The sequence below is a fragment of the Paramisgurnus dabryanus genome, chromosome 21, assembly GCF_030506205.2.
Source record: "Paramisgurnus dabryanus chromosome 21, PD_genome_1.1, whole genome shotgun sequence".
Classification (NCBI taxonomy): domain Eukaryota; kingdom Metazoa; phylum Chordata; class Actinopteri; order Cypriniformes; family Cobitidae; genus Paramisgurnus; species Paramisgurnus dabryanus.
The window spans coordinates 18179267-18199148 of NC_133357.1; the positions used below are offsets into that span (position 1 = coordinate 18179267).

General features: G+C 38.9%; 3 protein-coding genes across 3 annotated transcripts; all 3 read left to right on the forward strand.

Moving 5' to 3' along the window:
* The first annotated feature begins 999 nt into the window (after positions 1-999).
* Positions 1000-3087, forward strand: ssr4 (signal sequence receptor, delta). Its single transcript, XM_065286058.2, has 6 exons — positions 1000-1159; positions 1483-1601; positions 1695-1769; positions 2208-2297; positions 2393-2458; positions 2608-3087. The coding sequence occupies exons 1-6, from the start codon at positions 1108-1110 to the stop codon at positions 2710-2712; spliced, it is 507 nt and encodes a 168-aa protein (XP_065142130.1). The 5' UTR covers positions 1000-1107; the 3' UTR covers positions 2713-3087.
* Positions 3088-3781: 694 nt separating this feature from the next.
* On the forward strand, positions 3782-8132 carry sephs3 (selenophosphate synthetase 3). Its single transcript, XM_065286064.2, has 8 exons — positions 3782-4228; positions 4893-4996; positions 5078-5185; positions 5289-5443; positions 5532-5622; positions 5728-5827; positions 5919-6131; positions 6223-8132. Exons 1-8 carry the CDS (start codon positions 3928-3930, stop codon positions 6495-6497), a joined length of 1347 nt encoding a protein of 448 aa, XP_065142136.1. The 5' UTR covers positions 3782-3927; the 3' UTR covers positions 6498-8132.
* Positions 8133-12827: 4695 nt separating this feature from the next.
* LOC135775669 (uncharacterized) lies at positions 12828-14985 on the forward strand. The gene is made up of 3 exons (XM_065286067.2): positions 12828-13201; positions 13307-13561; positions 13721-14985. The coding sequence occupies exons 1-3, from the start codon at positions 12902-12904 to the stop codon at positions 14066-14068; spliced, it is 903 nt and encodes a 300-aa protein (XP_065142139.1). The 5' UTR covers positions 12828-12901; the 3' UTR covers positions 14069-14985.
* The last annotated feature ends 4897 nt before the right edge of the window (positions 14986-19882 follow it).

The window sequence follows — 19882 nt, forward strand, 5'->3', positions numbered from 1 at the left end:
AACAGACGGATGACTTTGTGTGACCCCTGCTTTAAAGTTTATGAAGGCCATTGTATTACTGTAGGTAATAAAATTATTATTAAGTGAAGTATTACACAAATAAATTTGAAACACCTCAAATAGTTAAAGAGTAAATGTGCTGCTTTACCAGTCTTATGTTAAACCAAGGCAAAGGACAATATCTTGTTGTCAAATAAAGTTCATGTTCATGGCAATTTCGATGGAACTATGTACATGGTACTACCTGAATTTAAACTTGAGTGGAACTGATGTCATACCACCTTTAAAACCACAAATGTATGAGGTTATTATATCATTTTTTTGTAGATTGCTTGGTTTAATAGCTTAAATAGTTTGTTTAAATTACTTAAGTAGTATAGTTTGCATGCATAGCCAACATTAGCTATTACAAATCTAAAGCATTAAAGGGATAGTTACACTTTTGTCATCATTTACTCATCCTCATGTTGTTCTAAACCTGTATGAATTTCTTTTTTCTGAACACAAAAAGAAGATATTTTAAAAAATGATGGTAAACACACAGCATTAAGTGACCATTGACTTCCATAGTAGGAAAAATATATTTTGGAAGTATTGTGATAAATGATGAAGAAAATATTTTGATAAATGATGGTAAGCACACAGTTGAGTATACCTATTATATTCCATCATATTTTTTTATTCCTACCATGGAAGTCTATGGTGTGAAGGACCTACAAATATTGTTTTGGACAATGGTGGTCCTTAACCTCTTCAATCCTGATGTTCAGGTGGTTTAATCAGCATTTTTGTTGGTTTGAACCACAAAACATGTGACGTCCATTCCAGTGGATGCAGGGTCTGAAGGGGTTAAAATAAAAAAAATTGAAATGCGCTGCGCAAATGTGTTCACCCAACTTTCCTCATGGTTTTGGGGTATACTCATCGGTATTTTATGAATAGAGCTGCAGTGCCGGCGGCTTTCAACAGAGGGCGCTTCGATATACTACACGTCATTCTTTAGTAGAGGTGACGTGTCTGTCTGTCTTTCATTGGGTGGACGCTCGCGTTTGCTCTTTTTCTCAGGTTTGAGTGAGCTGAAGCGGATTTCACTGTGCAGGGATCAACATGATGCGGGTTATTACAGCTATTTTGGCTCTCTGTCTGGGTCTTTGTGCAGGTAATGTCCAACACTTTCATCGTTTTTTCAGTAATGTAACAGACACGACCGTTCATGACTACTGTGTCGATTATTCGCTCAGAAATGCTAACAGGGAAATGACTGAAGCTACATCGTAATGGTTCTGATTTATCTCACGTTAAAAAGAATTTGTTAGTTTATGCTTACTATAATCAGCATTTACTTCAATTCACTGATTTATCAGCCAACTGATTCATTTGACGTGTGACCATGGTTAACAGTTTAACTTACTAACTAAACGTGTCAAACAACACATTGCCTTACACAAGTGTTTAGTGTTAACTGTTGTTTTCTTCCTCCAGCTGAGACTTGTACAGATCCAGTTATTTCTCCGTCTTCATACACGACGACAGATGCTCTCATCTCTTCTGAGACTGTGTTCATTGTTGAGTTGAGTCTTGCGTGTGCAAACGGAGCACAGGTAAGTAGATTAACAACCCATACACACATACATCATATGTACAGTTTATTAATGCAGAAGTATGAACTGAAAAAGCTTCTCTTCTGTTTCCAGAGTGTTGCTTTGTATGCAGATGTCAATGGCAAACAGTTTCCTGTGACCAGAGGCCAAGATGTTGGTAAATACCAAGTAAGTCCCTCGTCTGTTTCTCGTATTCAAATATAAGGCCATGTTTACACGACAATGATGGAGTTATGTATTATACATGTCAGGCCAGTAGATGGCGATGTAACTTTGTAAGGAAACACTACACGGCTGCACACATAAGCATTCTCATACCAGGCGATAAATACAAACAATCAAGCAATTTTGTTTAGACAGAGATATTTTTGTTTTACTTTTTATTGAAGAAGAGTTCTTAAACTCAATATCTTCAGCAGCACAAACACATTTCTGTAGGCCACCATTGTTGTTATACTCACACATGCCTATAGACTGGATTAACACATGCGTTGACATCTCCGTTATCACAGATTCATGTTTTAATAGTTTACACTGAGACGACAAGTTGTTGTTTTCAAAAACTTTAACCAAATGCATACTTAATCCTCCTGCCTTTTTGCCCAGGTCTCGTGGAGTGTTCCCCACAAACAGGCCAGTTCAGGCACATATCAGGTTAAATTCTTCGATGAGGAGTCCTACAGTGTCCTAAGAAAGGTATATAGAAATTTCTGTATTTTCTTGAACATGGTTGCAACTTCTCAAATGTTAGTCAATGGTCTGTAATAATAATACACGTGTACTGGTTTCAGGCTCAGAGAAATAATGAAGATGTTGATGACATCAAGCCATTGTTCTCAGTGAATGTGGATCATAGGGTGAGTAGACATGCTGATTATCATTGTCAACAAAGACTTTATCTGTGCACTTAAATAGAGCAAAGATAAACACATCCAGTATTATCTGACCACAGTGTAGTATTTTTGCTATTAAGTATTTTTTTATGATTTATATCTTTATATTTCAGGGTGCATGGAATGGTCCCTGGGTGTCTACAGAGATCTTGGCTGCACTGATCGGCATTGTGGTGTACTATCTGGCCTACAGCACCAAAAGTGCCATCCAGGCTTAATCACAAATATGGCAGTAAAGATGACATGAAAGACCATAAACTACCATACAGTTTTTATGTTCTCATACAGACGTTCCTCCATTCTTTCATTGTAATATGCAAATAAACCACTGGACTGTTTCATTACTGGGTTTGAGATATTGAGTTGTATGAGATATTAACAATAATAAGAACAGTCGAAGTTGGTGTTTTGGATTTTTTTTCTAGCAAATTGTCAAAAATGTGATGTCTGTGCTTATTAATATTAAACATTTAAAGAACAAAGACTATAATGAATAGTGTATGATATCATCATGGTCCAGTTCTGTATTTTGAAATGTCCCAAATATCAATGAAATTCATTGAATATGGGAATAAATACATTTTATGAAACTCTTCCCGACTCATTTTATTTTATAAAAGACAGTTTTATTTCAATAGTGGATATTGATGGCATTTCATATTCCCTGTTGGTGTGCTGAGTCATTACGAAGCTGAATAGTATTCAATAAAAAATGTATATAGCTTTACTGTTTAAACATGCGTTAACTCTAATAGCACGGTTTAATATGCTAATATTTTAGTGTTTGTATGTTTTTGTCCTAACAACGATATATTCCCTATTTCCCTTCCCTCAAAGTAGACCACTGGGATATTCAGAAAGCATGTTGGGATAACATGCAAAGTGTGTGTGTGGTGTGGGCGGGTTTTACTACTAACATACATGGGGCTTCATGCGGCTCCGCAAGAATCGACAGCCAGATGACGTCAAAGTATCGCGAGAGCGAGACGAAATATGATTTCTTGAATCATTCTCGCGGTACCTTGAAGTCATCCGGCTGTCGGTTTTTGCGGCGCCGCATGAAGTCGGACAAGCCTAGTGTTATGTCCAAATTGTTAAAATGGCTTAATGCGCAGTATACATATGCTGTCGTATTATATGACACAAATTTTATTTTAATTTTTTGTGCTTATTTGAAGCTAAATATTTTTTGTAAAGTTTCTATGACCGATTCATTTCCACAACTCGTGTACTGAAGTGACACAACTCCCCTCTGCTGCGTTAAATGGTTCAGTCCGGTAGCGCGCTTCGTCCATGTTCGCCTCTTTGAGCGATAGTATACTAGACTAGTTAAAACACGTTGCAGCTTTTACCGAGTAACTTAGCTGCTGTCACTTCACCCACATCCCATTATTTCACCTTCTGCATGAGAAATAAATAAAACCGGATTACTTATGTCTGGATCCGAGCAGCCGTCGGGGGATTCTGCCGGGGCGGGAGGGTATGCAGCATTTTACCCGGCGGGATACCAGGCGTTTCACCCGGAGGAGCACGGCCTAGACCGCGGCTTCCGACTGACGGCCTTCTCTGATCTTAAAGGATGAGGGTGTAAAGTCCCGCAGGAGGCTCTGCTCAAACTCCTGCAGGGACTGGAGCCTGACCGTCAGCCTGGAGAGGATGACGGTTCGGGGACGGGGGCCGGAGACGAGACCGCTGAATTCGGACTTGTTTCGGCTGCACAGGGTCCCCGACTAGGTAACGCATGTCACCCTTTATTCACACACCATTATAGTCAAACTGGTATGATGAAAGCGTGCATATGTTTAATAGTCAACTTACCGGTTTTGTGAAGAGGAAATGCTTTTATTTTAAAATATCAGATCATAGTTATCAAAATAAACACTACTGTGATGTATGAAAATTTGCATGCATTTAGAAATGCAAACAATGTGCCCTTACGAAAAATAAACATTGGACTTGTCCTTTATAATGGTATTATAGTAAAAGCAAAGTAACCGCAAATTTACCATTGTCTCATCATTGTGTACTGCCGTAACTGTAGTTTAACCATGGTATTTGTATTAATTATATTATTATTAATATTAATGATAGTGTTGTCTGTTGCATTTTGACAACCATGTGTACTTAAGATCACAAAACAGCAATTGATTTCCATTTGGCCTATATGTTGTTGATAAAAACTCCAGGGAAGTATAACACAATGAAAGAGATGTGACCTATGGACCTGGTTAATGCTTGAAAGTAGGCCATTAAGTAACCCAACAAAAAATCCCCTTAACTTGGAGAATATGGCAATGTTTGCAACAAATAAACACCTTACTTGTAATTAAATGTGCGTGCATAAGAGATCTCGTGCGAAAACTATGAGACTTTATAACCATTTCCCTTTTTTCTACAGGTATTGGTATGGACTCGTGTGTCATCCCTTTGAGACATGGAGGTCTTTCTCTGGTTCAGACAACAGATTTCTTCTATCCGTTAGTGGAGGATCCCTATTTGATGGTCGGTGACTAACTTTGTGAAAGTTAGTGTGTACGAAACAAGAAAAGCTAAATTTATATCAGTCATACTTTGTTTTCACAGGGTCGAATTGCCTGTGCGAATGTGCTGAGTGATCTCTATGCCATGGGTATCACGGAGTGCGACAACATGCTTATGCTTCTTAGCGTCAGTCAGAAGATGAATGAGAAGGTGAGATCTTCTGTAATCTGTGTGCTTTGTAATTTGGTTTTTAGAGGTTTGCAATGCTTTTTGTGCAAGAAATGATCTATGTTATGCATTAATGCACTTTCAGGAGAGAGAGCATGTGATGCCTTTGATGATGAAGGGCTTCCGTGATGCTGCGGAAGAGGGCGGGACTTCGGTAACTGGAGGACAAACCGTCATCAATCCCTGGATCATAATCGGAGGTGTGGCCTCTGTGGTGTGCCAGCCCAATGACTTCATCATGTGAGTATCTTCTTGTAAACCCATTGCGACGATGTCAGATCAAGTACCTCACTTTTTAAAAGTCTAACCCGTCCATTTTTGGGAGCAGGCCTGACAGCGCTGTACCTGGAGATGTGCTGGTTCTAACTAAACCTCTGGGAACTCAAGTAGCAGTGAATGCCCATCAGTGGATGGATAATGTGAGTCCACTTTCTGCTTTATCTCAACACTGAAATGACTCCTCTTCAACAACCATGGAAGTCTGCATCACATCTCTTATGTTTCATACTTTATTATTTCTTCAGCCAGAGAAGTGGAACAGGGTAAAGCTGGTGATCTCTAAGGAAGAGGTGGAGCATGCTTATCAAGAGGCTATGATCAACATGGCCACCCTCAATCGCACTGGTACAACACTGCTCGAGTATTATGTGCATGAATGCGTATATTTGGTTTGCATGTATTTCTCGTTCTCATTAAGTTTTTTTTTTTTCTTTAGCTGCTGCCTTAATGCACAAATTTAATGCACATGCTGCCACGGACATCACAGGCTTTGGGATCATTGGTCATGCTCGCAATCTCGCCCAGCAGCAGCGAAATGATGTCGCCTTTGTCATTCACAACCTTCCCATTATTGCAAAAATGGCTGCGGTGAGCAAAGCTTGCGGTAACTTGTTTGGGCTATTGCAGGGCACCTCCTCTGAAACATCAGGTAAGAGACACAATCACACTTTATTTTTAAGGTAACGTGGATATTTGCGTCACTTAATAAGCAATGCGCTATGTTTGTATCTGTCCTGCAGGTGGTTTGTTGATCTGTTTACCACGGGAGCAGGCAGCCCGATTTTGCGCCGAAATGAAATCCAGCCGCGTGGGTTTGTCAGGAGCACTGGGGCAGGACAGCGGGCCGGGTGATGGGCAGCAGGCGTGGATCATCGGAATTGTGGAGAAGGGCAATCGTTGTGCCCGCATCATTGACAAACCTCGGATCATAGAGGTCCCGTACCGCGGGTCTGTGATCAGCACGCAGGAGGGCAGCAACAACAATGCAAGTCCTCATGAGGTTCAGTTAGCATAACTGCATTGCCATGAAGGGTAAAAAATCTGTCATTCTGCACCCTTCTTAATTTTGCCTTTACCTTAGTGTCTCATTGGTTGGCTTGAGAGATTTGAGTGTGTATGTGTTTGTATGTATGCTCATATCATAGACATAGTCGATCACAAGGCATACGAAAGACGAAAAGAGTATGTGTGCTCATTCTGCTGTTCATTTCCTCCCCCTGTTCAACCGAAGGGTTGAGAGCAACAGACCAAAAATGTTATAATGTACCTGGTGGGAGATGGAATGGACAACAAAGAAATTTTGTCATCTTTTTACATCTCATGTTTTCAAACACACCTCTCAACTCTCATCTGAAGCCTTTTCGTTATATTTTCCCCATTGAGATGTTTGTTGGATACCAGTTGTTCTTTATGGTGGTCCCAATTTTGTTGTTCTTTGGGAAAATTTTGACCAAAACCTTTTCTTCTCCAAAAATATGTTTTAAACTATTCAGAACATCTGGATCGTTGAGCATTATAAGGTAGCAGTTACCAAGCCCTGTATTAGATGTAGGTAACATTTTACCGTAAGGTTCTATTTGTTAACATTAGTTAGCTGTTAGTTCAAATAAACTAACAATAAACAATACTATTGCAGAATTTATTATTGTGGGTTAATGTTAATTTCAGCATTTACACATACATTTAAAAAAAAATCAAAAGCTGTAGTAACACTAGATAATGAACATGAATGAACAATTGAATTAGTTTGAGTGTTAAAAAAAGATGAATAAATGCTGTAAAAACATTGCTCATTGTTATTTTATATTACTAAATGCATTAATGTTAACAAATAGGACTGTATTGTAACACAATACCAAAATAGCCGAGTTTACTAAGAAAACATTTGAAAGAACCTTTGAAAGGCAAGATCTTAAAATGACAATCAATGCTAATGTGTAAGTTATTTGGCAAACCAATCCTGATGCCTGAATAATAAGAAACATTGATTTCATCGAGTTATTTAATGGTACAATCGATTATTTATTTTGTGTGGTTCAAAAGTTGATTGTGTTTATTTTGCATTGTCCATTCTGATTCATCAATCTGTTTATTGTAGAAAACCCTTGTAACACAGACACATACATGTTCAAATAAGGTAAATCTTTCTCTTTCTTTGGTAATTTTCCTATACAGAAAACCCTTATAATAAGGTGCTGGTTAGAAGTGAGTAGAGCAGTGACTTAATTCATTAGATTCAGTATAGACAACATTTGTCATGGGTTTTAAGAAGGTTTTCAGAAATGTAATTTTGAATGATTTGCTGATTGTGGTGAGCTACTATGAATGATGTACACTGTTCTCATGTATTTCACAAAATTTAAGGCACTCTGGATTTGCACCTTGTAACTGATAAAGGTTTGAGCAGCTTTCATCAGTTCATTGGGTTATCCCAGAATGCCGGTTATTGCATTTGAATGGCTACAGCAGAGCACCAGTGTCCAATATCCTTTTTATGATGCCTCTCTTTTTAACCCCCAGCCGATGGGAAGGGTGAGGTTGATGTTGACCGAAAGGAAGGGATAGGTTGACCTGCCAAGTTAATTCATCTGCAGTGGTTGTGTTTTCATTCATTCAATGTAATTCAATAAAACTGTAATTTTCTTTAAAAGGTTTTATTTATTGACTCTTGAAGATTGCTTTTAATTTACTCAGGTTTAGGTGACTTTATTAAACAGTAAAAACTTTTAATTTAGAGTCAAAAAGCAAATCTAGGCAACACCAAATAAATCTATTTATTTATGACGATGTATAGAAGTCATAGAATAATTAATATAACCCAAATCCCAAGTTTTTACAATCCCTCATGACAAAAAAATTCCATGTGTGAACTGTCAATATTGTAAAAATGTGGAAACAAAACGTCTCGTTTGAGACATGTAAACGTCTTTTAAGATGAAGCTACCCGTTCACGTGAATGTGTTAAGTAAGGTGAGATGTCCCTGTTTTACAAGGACAGTCCCGTTTTTTGGTGTTCTGTCCTCCACAAACCCACTACAATAAAAAGATGAAAACATTTATTTAAACATGTTTTGTCCTCGTTTTTTAATTGATAGATAATAACGAATAAGATCGTATTTATTTTCTACTGCTAAACTAAGAAATGTCCCTGCTTTTAATTTGAAATAACCTGGTCACCTTAAGCAGCCTTAAGTGTAAAGGGCAATCTTGCCAGGACTAATATGGCAGCGGCGACGACGATTTAGCACGGTGTATGTATTTATGTATCATGATATGCACCTGTTTCTTCATACTGAGATTCTTTTTATTATTTTTATTATTATGAGTTTATTATTATGTTTGTATGTACAAAAATGGTATTTACCAAGAAAGTCATTACATATTTTTTGTGTATTTTTATATATTTGTATGAGTTCTGTAAATTGATATATCTATGTATGTCTATGCCAACATCAGGGGGACGAATTTTGTCGCCTCCTGGGTCCTGTTGAAGTGTGCGCTTGCTTCGAGTGGGTCGATTTAAGACAGAAACATATATTGAACCCTAACCACAAACCAAGTTTTTAAGTTTGAGGTTTCTTTAGTTAAAGGAACAGTACGTAGGATTGTGGCCAAAACTGGTATTGCAATCACAAAACATGTGGCTTAAACTGGTACTGCAATCACACAGCTGTGGCCAATACACAAAATGACAACATCAACATCAGTTTTTAAATGACAATATCCTGGCCAGACCACTGTTGTCAGTGATATAAGTATTTGAAATGAAAATTATTTCTTAATGTCTAGTGACATATCAGGGCCATTTTATGATTAATTGATATACATTTCTTACATACTGTTCCTTTAAGTTAAGTTTCTTTATTCTGGTGAACACAAGAAGATATGAAGAGTTTTGTTGCAAAACGAGATGAATCCGTTTTTAACATTTTTGTCAAAACATGTTTATTATTATGTTATCATGTTATACGAGATTTCTGAAAAATAAAAAAACGGAGTTATCTCGTTTTGCAACGAAACTCTTCATATTTTAATAAATTATGGTAAGCACACAGCTGACCCATTGACTACCATAGAAGGAAAAACAAATACTATAAAAGTCAATGGTTATCGTCAACTGTGAGTGTGGTGCATTGATCACAGAAACAAAATGACATATGGGAACCTCATCACTGTTCATTGGGAATGCAAACAAAGACATGAGGCGCCGAGGAAATCGATCTTATTTTTGTTGACAAAAACAGTTGTTCACATTTTTCCACTGACAAAAAAAGTGACTAAAAAAAACTGAAAATGTATTTGCAATTTCTTCAACTGATTAAAACGAGACGAAAACATTAGTGATTTGGAAGGTGATACAGTCAGAACTAATCAGGGAAGTTAATGCACACAATACACATATGGAGGATAGTACTACATTCAAATATTTCACCAAAAGGTGTCAGTAGAGTTAATTTGATGCTTTTAGAATGTCCAACATTGCACCTCTCAAACATCAAACTCTATCAAAGTTAACCTCTTCAAAATCTATAGTAACTGACAGCTACATTAAGCATTTGTTAAACTACTGAGCATGTATGGCAATTGGTTTATTTTGAAGGAGTTGAAACTGATAAAGAATGAATCTATTGAAATGTCAAGATGATCAGAAACAGATTTTTTATTGAAACTTGTGCCAACATATGTGTGATGAAATACGGCCTAAATGTTATGATTTACACAAGCCTCAGCCATACTAAATTAAATTATGCTACAGCAATTTTCTTTAATTTTGCCTGAAGGATTCGTTAAATTTCATTAGTGGGAAATAAATTTAATTCAGCATTTATCTTAAATTCGATTTGTGGTTATAGGTTCATATTCGGGAAACATGGGATCATTTTAAACAGTCTAAGACAGTGATGGTTATATGGTTCCCAACCACACAGCCATATCAGTTAGCCTCAAGTACCCCTATATTGAAACTAAACCAGGTTACTGTATAAAGCCAGATTTACTAACAGCTGCGCAAACCATAATTTTGGCGTTAAATAACGACTGAACTTACTAAAGACACTCAGTGGATATTTTGCTCTGAAAAGGTATTTTTTTGTGACCTTATTGCATATACATTTGCAGAAGGTTTCCTTTCAGAAGCAACATTAATGGGAGTAGAGTATTTTGCCAGAGGAACATATTTTCAAAAAATTGTTTGCCAAGCATTGTTTGATTTTAGGGGCGCTGGGATGACCGCAGACCTCCTATAAGCAGTGAGGGACCCCATATAAAGCACAAAAACATAAATCAGGGGGTCCCCTTTTTTATTAAAAGACTACATTAATTTAAAGGAGACATATTATAAAAAATGATGTGCTTTAATTGGGTACCCAGTGCTCAAGGATAAACTTCTGACTTTAAAACCCAAAAAGTGCATCCATCCCTTACAGAGGTAATCTACATGGCTCCAATGGGTTAATAATGGTCTTCTGCAATTAATCAATGGGATTTGTACGAAAAATATCGTCGCCATCTTTGACTTGCGCAATTCACAGAATCAGGAGTCACGCGCAATGTACCTATGGCAACAACGCTCTTAACGACTTAAACGCTCTTGTGAATCGCAGAAATTTGAGTCACTGCCACTGGTTTTAGCCAATTTCAGATCAGGAGGAGTTTTACTTTTACTACCATCTCACTCCTGAAATAAAATGTGGCACAGCTTTGAATATGCTTTTCATATTATCTGTTGAACTTTTAACTTGCGGTGATTTGTTTTGGTAGCAGTAAACATGGCATGTGATATGACTATAAGTGCAGTGAGCTGACGGATGTTGGTTCACGAGGTTTATATGAAGGTCATGAGCCCCAACGCCCCATAGATAACTGACTCTAAGGGAGATGCAAAAATACTCTTTGTAGCTGCTCTCAGCACACCATTTGAAGACTTGAAAGGAGTGAGTGAAGTAACAGTCATGAAGAGTTTCCTTTTGAGCTTTTGAGTTTAAATTCAGTTAATTGATACGTCTATGTATTTATTATGTCTATGCCAACATCACGGGGGCGTGGTCTGTTGCCTCCTGACTCCTGAGTTTTTTGTGCCTCCTCCTGTGAAGTGGTGCATGCTTCCTAGGGTTGCCACCCTTGTCTGATAAAAAACCGGGACATATCGATGACCCAACCAATTGGTTTGCTCACAAGCCCCCTAACCCCCCCCCCCCCCATAGCATAATATTTCTATAGATCTATGCAATTATTGGCAACACTTTACAAATCTTATTTGTTAACATTAGTTAATGTATTAACTAACATGAACTAACCATAAGCAGTACATGTGTTACTGTATTTGTTAATCTTTGTTAACATTACTTAACAAAAATACAGCTATTCATGGTTTATTCATGTTAATTCACAGTGCATTAACTATGTTAACAAGATTTAAATTACGTATTATTAACATTAACAAAGATTTAAAAAATCGCTTTATAAGTGCATTTTATTATTAGTTCATGTTAACTAATGTAGTAAACGAATGTTAACTAATGAACCTTATTGTAAAGTGTTACCCAATTATTTGTTAATTATATTAAAATATGTAAATCACTTTTACAATTTATATAAGCTCCTAATACTATTAATGTAAACTGTTTTATTTATATTCCATTTAAACAGGTCTAAATAGCAACTAGCCGGCCTGAAAAATTAAATTAAACTTGATGAACTCACCTCTCAACATGTATTTTACAATCATTTTAACCCCCCTGGGCAATGCTGAAGTCACTGTTACAAACTGTACAGCATGCAAGATTGTTATTACTTTTAACTCTTTTAAGACAGGGATACACAGGGATGTAGTCTGGCGTAAAATGTGTCTTATATTTTCTCTTTTGGGGCACTGACGGCGCTGCTGTTTCTAGATAATTCGGTTCGGGAGAAGAGATAAAAGCCCGCCCACACTGACAATTGATTGGTTGATTTACCGAAACAGGCCAATCAGGATGCTCTCTGTCTTACATGCGCTTATTGAGGCACACACAGACGCAAGGTCTCCGTCTCTGCCGTGCGCGCGCTAAATAATATATTCACATAGCTTTCGAAAACCGGGACATTCAGTGTCCCGGGAGAGTTGATAATTTTCCCGGGACAAGTTAGTAAAAAGAAGGACAATCCCGGTAAAACCGGGACAGGTGGCAACCCTAATGCTTCCGCTCTGTCGATTTTAAGACTATTCCATATTACCGTAAATATATATTATACTCTAACCCAAAACAACAGCGAAGTTTTTAAGTTTGATAGCTTAACATAAACTACGCGTGCTCCTTGGTACCGTAACAAGCCACGCCCGAATCCTGTCGTCAGACTCGAAACAGCGCTTCCTGTCGCATAAATGACGTATGCGCGTTTTCTGTAGTTTGCAAGAGAAAAGGACAGTTGTTGATCAAAATGGTGCGTAATTGTGCGTACCCTGGCTGCCTAAACCTATTTAAAAAAATAAGATTACGTTCGAAACCACGATCTGAACGGGAAAGATTGACTTTTCACCGATTCCCAACCTTTGATCCACATCGACTGGAAATCTGGTTACTTGCTCTACAGCTGGATACCAACACACCCATGAGAAAGTTAAAAGCATGGAGGATCTGCAGTGATCATTTTACCCCTGATGATTTCAGAGTCACCCTAGGGGGTCGAATATTGCTGAAATCAACAGCTGTACCAATAGTTTATTCACAAGGAAGTGAGGTATGTGAAATAATGCTTATACATTTGGGCTGGGAATGGAAATGTTATTATATATAGACCTGTATTTTATATATTTAATCTAATGAAACAATCATATTTTTTTAGCATACTCCAGATGATGCATCTCAATTACAAACCTGCAAAGAGGAAAACATTGATGAAGAGACAAGTGCACAAGGTGCAGGAATTGCATTGGAAGATGTTGGACAGTCAACACTCGAGCAACAAATGAACACTGCTGTTGAAACAGCTCTTGCACAACAAGCGAAATTGCAAAAATATTTTCTCCTATTAAGTAATCCACAATTGTTAAAGTACGGGCCATATTTTCCTCTTCCGTCTGTACGGACTTATAATTCAGTAAGTACAAACTTATATGTATATCGTGTCTAGTGCTGTTTGTATCTAAAGTCATGCAGCTGCTAACTTGTATTCATGTTTTAAATGTACAGATTTCATTACATTTACTTTATATTTTTCCTTTTGAAATGATTCATCTTACTCTCTTCTGTCATCTAGGACGAACCAAGTATAAACCATGAAGAGGAGCCCGATGGAAACCTTGACCTACATGTTAACATGCCATCATCAGATCCACCATCTCAAATGGATGCTAGCATTATTGCACTTAGTTCCACTTCTGACTCAACTATGACAACTAAAACAGAAGAAGAGGATGATGAAAGGTCATGTATAAAAAGGAAATGGACTACAGATGAGTCGACTGTGATGACTCTGTTTCGAAGATGTCAAGAGTGTGGTGCATTGATCACCAAAACAAAACAAGTTAAATCTGGGAGCCTCATCACTGTTCATTGGGAATGTGAACGAAGACATAAGGGGCAGGGGAAGTTTTCTCTCCGTTGACAAACAATTTTTGTCATAGTTTTTTATCAGCAACATTTCATATGCATTTGGCAAATGCTTTTATACAAAGCGACTTAAACTGCATCACAAGATATAATTTTTGTTCAGTACATTTCAGTATGGGTTCGAACTCATAAACTTTTGCAGTGATAACGCAATGCTTTACCACTGAGGTATACAGGAACAAGTTCACTGGTGAAAAAAATTAGTTTATGATGACAGGTGCTAATGTTTTTTTTTAATGCTACTTTTAGTTGTTTATCTTACCCTAGCTGGGGAATTTTCACTAAACTTGAAACGCTAAATAAACCAAGAGAAACCATCACTGTCATGTATTGGATTAAACATGTGACTTGGAGATTGTGAACTAAACTCAACATCAATAAAAGCCAAAAGAATGTCCTGTATTTAATGTAAAAAGATTGTAAATTATAAGACTCATGGACATGTGAGAAGTTACAAGTTTCACTTTTTACTCAGATGAAGAACACTTGCATATTGTACTTTATTTTTGTGCACTAATTTGGTACCTAATAGACTAAAAAATTATTCTTTCGTACTTCTTAAGATAATCTTAAAAACATCTTAGTGTACTTATTTGTGCTATTTTGAGACACCATTAATATGAACTAATATGTGCTAAAAATGTATTTAAAATGTATTTAGATAGCACTTGTAGTACTTGAACCCATCTTTGTATGAAAGTTTGGTAAAGTTTAATACAAGTGTTAGCTAAATAATTTTTTTAAAACAGAGATGGATCATATTCATGCTGTTTCAAAATAACACACATATGGGAATCTGAAAAATTGGGAATGTGAACAAAAACATAAGGGGCAGGGGAAATCAGTTTCATTTTCGATGACAAAAATAGGTTGTTCACATTTTTTCACTGACAAATAAAAGAGAACAAAAAAGTGACTAAATAAAAAATGTCTTTGCAATTTCTTCAACTAATAAAAACTACGAATTTAGTAAAGGATTTGAAAGGTGATAAGAGTCAGAACTAACCAGGCAGGTAAAATGCACACACAACACACATATGGAGGATAGTACTACATTCCAATATTTAACCACAAGGTGTCAGTAGAGTCAATTTGATGCTCTTTACACTGAGGATTTCCAACATTGCACCTCTCAAACATCATTATAAAAGTTTACCTCTTCAAAATCTATAGTAACTGACAGCTACATTAAGCATTTGGTAAACTACTGAGCATGTATGGCAATTGATTTATTTTGAAGGAGTTGAAACTGATAAAGAATGAATCTGTTGAAATGTCAAGATGATCAGAAACAGATTTTTTATTGAAACTTGCGCAAACATATGTGTGATGAAATACGGCCTAAATGTTATGATTTCCACAAGCCTCAATCATACTAAATTAGATTATGCTATGGAAAGTTTCTTTAGTTTTGCCTGAAGGATTTGTTAAATTTAATTATTGGGCAATAAACTTCGTTTAGCTTTTATCTAAATTCGATTTGTGGTAATAGGCCCATATTTGGAAAACCTGGGATCATTTTAAACAGTCTAAGAGTAAAGAGGAAAGACAAAAGAATAAATCTATTAGATTAAGTATTCTCTTTACATTAAGAAATGTATTGTTTTTATATATTTTTTGGTTTCTTTCTTCTCTCTAAAAAAATAATTGGATAAATTTATACAGTCCATATGGATTTTACTACTTAATTTATTTCACACACTTTTGACCATTCTGACCAGCTCATCCACCAGCTAAATCCAAATTGGCCCAGCTGGGTTATTCTACTAGATTTAGAAAGTGTCCAGCGTCAGATTTTTTAAAAAGCCCTTGGAGCCATTTTTTAATATAACTATTATTTTTAGAGGATTTAAAAAATATTTCCTACAGAATTATTTAAATTTTTTAGATTATCATTATCAAAAATGATTTTGATACTCTTACTTTGCATTTACTTTTTTTTATCAAAATGTTTCATGAATCCTCATAAGTCTAATTTCGTGACAATCACCCGGCTGCAAGCTTGGCTTAGGTGGTTAGCTGGGCTTAGCTGATTTAAGATGCTCTTACCAGCCTGGGAAAGCTAGTCAAGCTGGTCAAAGTTGGTGGGTTTGCTGGTCTTCCAGCTTGGCCAGCTTAAAAAAAGTGTCTAAAACCAGTCAACCATCTTATGCTGGTTTTAGCTATTTGTTCATTAGGGCCTTTGCATCTGAAACATCCCTTATGAAAATTAACCATGGTTTTACTACAGTTTAAACCAAAAAACCATGGTTACTGTAGTAAAACCATAGTTACTACAAAATAACCATGATTTTGACAATTATGGTTTTCAAAAACCATGGTTAAACCATAGTTAGTGTAGTAAAACCATGGTTTTGCTGATAGTAATTAATAGACCAAAAAACCATGGTTACTATACTTTTACCACAATAAAACCATGGTTAATTTTCGTAAGGGATTGCACACAGGTTTGTGAATAGTCTGTTACGATACAATTGAGAGGAGGAAGCAAGTGCAGGCGATCAGAACAGGTTTATTGTAAAAGATGATAAACACAATGAAACAACAGAGTAAATGACTGTCCAGGATGATGGCAATGGTGATCGAAGGTCTACGGTGGTTTGATGAAAGTAGCAGAGTGAAGTCGGTGATGAGTGTGATGACGGCCAGTGGATGAAACCAGAAATGGACCCGAACACTCACACGGAGACGACGACACGAAACACTAATCCAGACACACGAAGACGAGAGACGATAATCCAAGTGCAATGGCTGGAACATGAATGAGGATCTGACAACAGGAAGAGAGATGCGTGAGTATTTGTAGCTGAGTGTAGATGAGGATCAGCTGGAGCGAGACAATCAACGCACAGGTGACAACCATCAACTAAACGAGCACATGGAGACAACGTGAGTACAAACACAAACACAAAACATGACACGGGGGAAACAGTGGATTTCCTACCGTGACAGTACCCTCTCCCCTAGGAACGCCCCTTGGCGTTCCCAGCCTGCTTTACCTGAAGATTGTAATCATCAATAAGGCGGTGATCCAGTATGTCCCGAGCAGGAACCCACCTTCTCTCCTCCGGACCGTAACCTTCCCAATCCACCAAGTACTGAAAACCGCGTCCCCTCCGTCTAGAGTCCAGAATACGATTAACCAAATATGTGGTCTCCCCATTAACGATACGAGGCGGGGGAGGAACCGGGGCAGGCGGATTAAGACGGGAAAAAATCACCGGTTTAATTTTGGACACATGGAACACGGGGTGAACCCTCCTGTACGCCGGTGGAAGGCTAAGACGCACTGTTACCGGATTAATGATTTTGGTAACAGAAAACGGGCCAATAAATTTGGGAGCAAGCTTATTCGAAACGGAACGCATCGGAATGTTCTGGGTTGAAAGCCACACTCTTTGACCGACGACGTAACGGGGAGGCTTCGACCGGTGGCGATCGGCCTTAGCCTTGGTGCGCGACCGTGCCTGGAGCAGAGCTCTGCGAGCTCTGGTCCAAGTGCGGTGACACCTCTGGACTAGTGCGTTAGCGGAGGGGACCGACACCTCGGATTCAGTACTGACAAAATTAGGTGGTTGGTACCCTAAACTACACTTAAATGGAGACATGCCCGTAGATGACACTGGCAGAGAATTGTGTGCGTACTCCACAATTGAGAGTTGTTGACACCAGGACGAAGGATTGTTGGAAGCCAAACACCGCAAAGCCCTTTCGACGTCCTGATTGGCTCGCTCGGTTTGACCATTGCTCTGGGGATGGAACCCGGATGAAAGACTAACAGTCGCCCCTAACAATTTACAAAATTCTCGCCAAAATTTGGACACAAATTGGGGACCCCTGTCAGAAACCACGTCTGTCGGAAGGCCATGTATACGGAAGACGTGGTCAATGACAGTTACCGCTGTCTCCTTGGCTGATGGTAATTTGGGCAAGGGGATGAAATGAGCCGCCTTCGAGAACCGGTCCACTACGGTTAAAATCACCGTATTACCCTTAGAGGGTGGGAGGGCGGTAATAAAATCTAGCGAAATGTGGGACCAGGGTCTCGAAGGGACAGACAGCGGTAAGAGTAGCCCATCTGGGGGTCGATTGGAAGTCTTACCAACAGCACAAACCGAGCAAGCCAAGACGAAGTCGTGGACATCACGAGCCATACCAGGCCACCAAAATCGTTGCTTGACTAGAAATTTAGTTCTACTAACCCCTGGGTGACAAGCAACACTGGAACAATGACTCCACTGGAGAACGTCTGACCGTAACCCTTCCGGCACAAATAATCGGTTCGGTGGGCAACGAGCCGGGGGCGTTACCCCTTCTAAGGCAGTTAACACCTTCGATTCGACCTCCCATCTGAGCGCGGAGATAATGATGGTCTCCGGTAAAATGGGCTCGGGAGTAGCAGTACGATCGGAACGCTCAAAAAGACGGGATAAAGCATCGGGTTTGATGTTTTTGGAACCCGGCCGGTAAGAAAGTGTAAAATCGAAACGACCGAAAAACAATGCCCACCGAGCCTGCCTGGAGTTAAGTCTTTTAGCAGTTCTAATGTATTCGAGATTCTTATGGTCCGTCCATACAATGAAAGGTACACCCGACCCTTCAAGCCAGTGACGCCACTCCTCCAGTGCCAATTTGACAGCCAACAACTCTCGATTGCCAATGTCATAATTAACTTCTGCAGGAGATAAACGATGAGAATAATACGCGCACGGATGCACCTTTCCGTCTGAGGATGTGCGCTGAGACAACACTGCTCCTACCCCCACCTCTGACGCGTCGACCTCCACTATGAATTGACGTGAGCGATCAGGGGTGACGAGAATTGGAGCTGAAACAAAGCAGCTTTTCAGTTTGGCAAACGCAGCCTCGGCTGCGTCTGACCACCTGAACGTCAAACTAGGGGAGGTCAAAGCGGTCAGAGGTGCGGCTAGTTGGCTGAAATTGCGAATGAAACGCCGGTAAAAATTGGCGAACCCCAGAAATCTCTGCAGGGCCTTGCGAGACTCTGGGGATGGCCAATCTACCACAGCCTTAACCTTCTCAGGATCCATGCGAACACCCTCAGTCGAAATGATGTGTCCTAAAAAAGAAACAGACTGTGCATGAAAAACGCATTTCTCCGCCTTGACAAACAATCCATTCTCTAGCAACCGCAGAAGCACTCGTCGTACGTGTTGCACATGTTCCTGGAGAGACGAAGAAAAAATCAATATGTCATCCAGGTAGACATATATGAATAGATCGACCATGTCTCGCAACACGTCATTAACGAGTGCTTGGAAGACCGCTGGCGAGTTCGTGAGCCCGAAAGGCATCACGCAGTACTCAAAATGGCCACGAGGGGTGTTAAAAGCAGTCTTCCATTCGTCCCCCTCCCTGATGCGGACCAAATGATAAGCGTTACGTAAGTCCAATTTAGTGAAAACGGACGCTCCCTGCAACCTCTCAAAAGCTGAAGACATAAGCGGCAAAGGATAAGTATTCTTTACCGTTATGTTGTTCAACCCTCGGTAGTCAATACAAGGTCGCAAGGATCCGTCCTTCTTCCCCACAAAAAAGAACCCCGCCCCCGCTGGAGAAGAGGAAGGGCGAATGAACCCCGTTGCTAGAGAACTGGATATATATTTCTCCATGGCCGCCGTCTCTGGAATAGACAAGGAATATAACTTGCCTTTAGGCGGAGAGGTACCTGGCAATAACTCAATCGCACAGTCATAGGGACGATGAGGAGGAAGAGAATCAGCCCGAGACTTACTGAACACCTCCTTCAGGTCGTGGTACTCCGCGGGCACGTTAGTCAAATCCACTG

Excerpts from the sequence above, each read along its gene's own strand:
- ssr4 (XM_065286058.2), top strand. The coding sequence starts at position 1,108 with ATGATGCGGGTTATTACAGCTATTTTGGCTCTCTGTCTGGGTCTTTGT. Across the intron at positions 1,160-1,482 it reads CTGTCTGGGTCTTTGTGCAG|CTGAGACTTGTACAGATCCA; the intron begins GTAATGTCCAAC and ends TTCTTCCTCCAG. Across the intron at positions 2,459-2,607 it reads CAGTGAATGTGGATCATAGG|GGTGCATGGAATGGTCCCTG; the intron begins GTGAGTAGACAT and ends TTTATATTTCAG.
- LOC135775669 (XM_065286067.2), top strand. The coding sequence starts at position 12,902 with ATGGTGCGTAATTGTGCGTACCCTGGCTGCCTAAACCTATTTAAAAAA. Across the intron at positions 13,202-13,306 it reads TTTATTCACAAGGAAGTGAG|CATACTCCAGATGATGCATC; the intron begins GTATGTGAAATA and ends ATATTTTTTTAG. Across the intron at positions 13,562-13,720 it reads CTGTACGGACTTATAATTCA|GACGAACCAAGTATAAACCA; the intron begins GTAAGTACAAAC and ends TCTGTCATCTAG.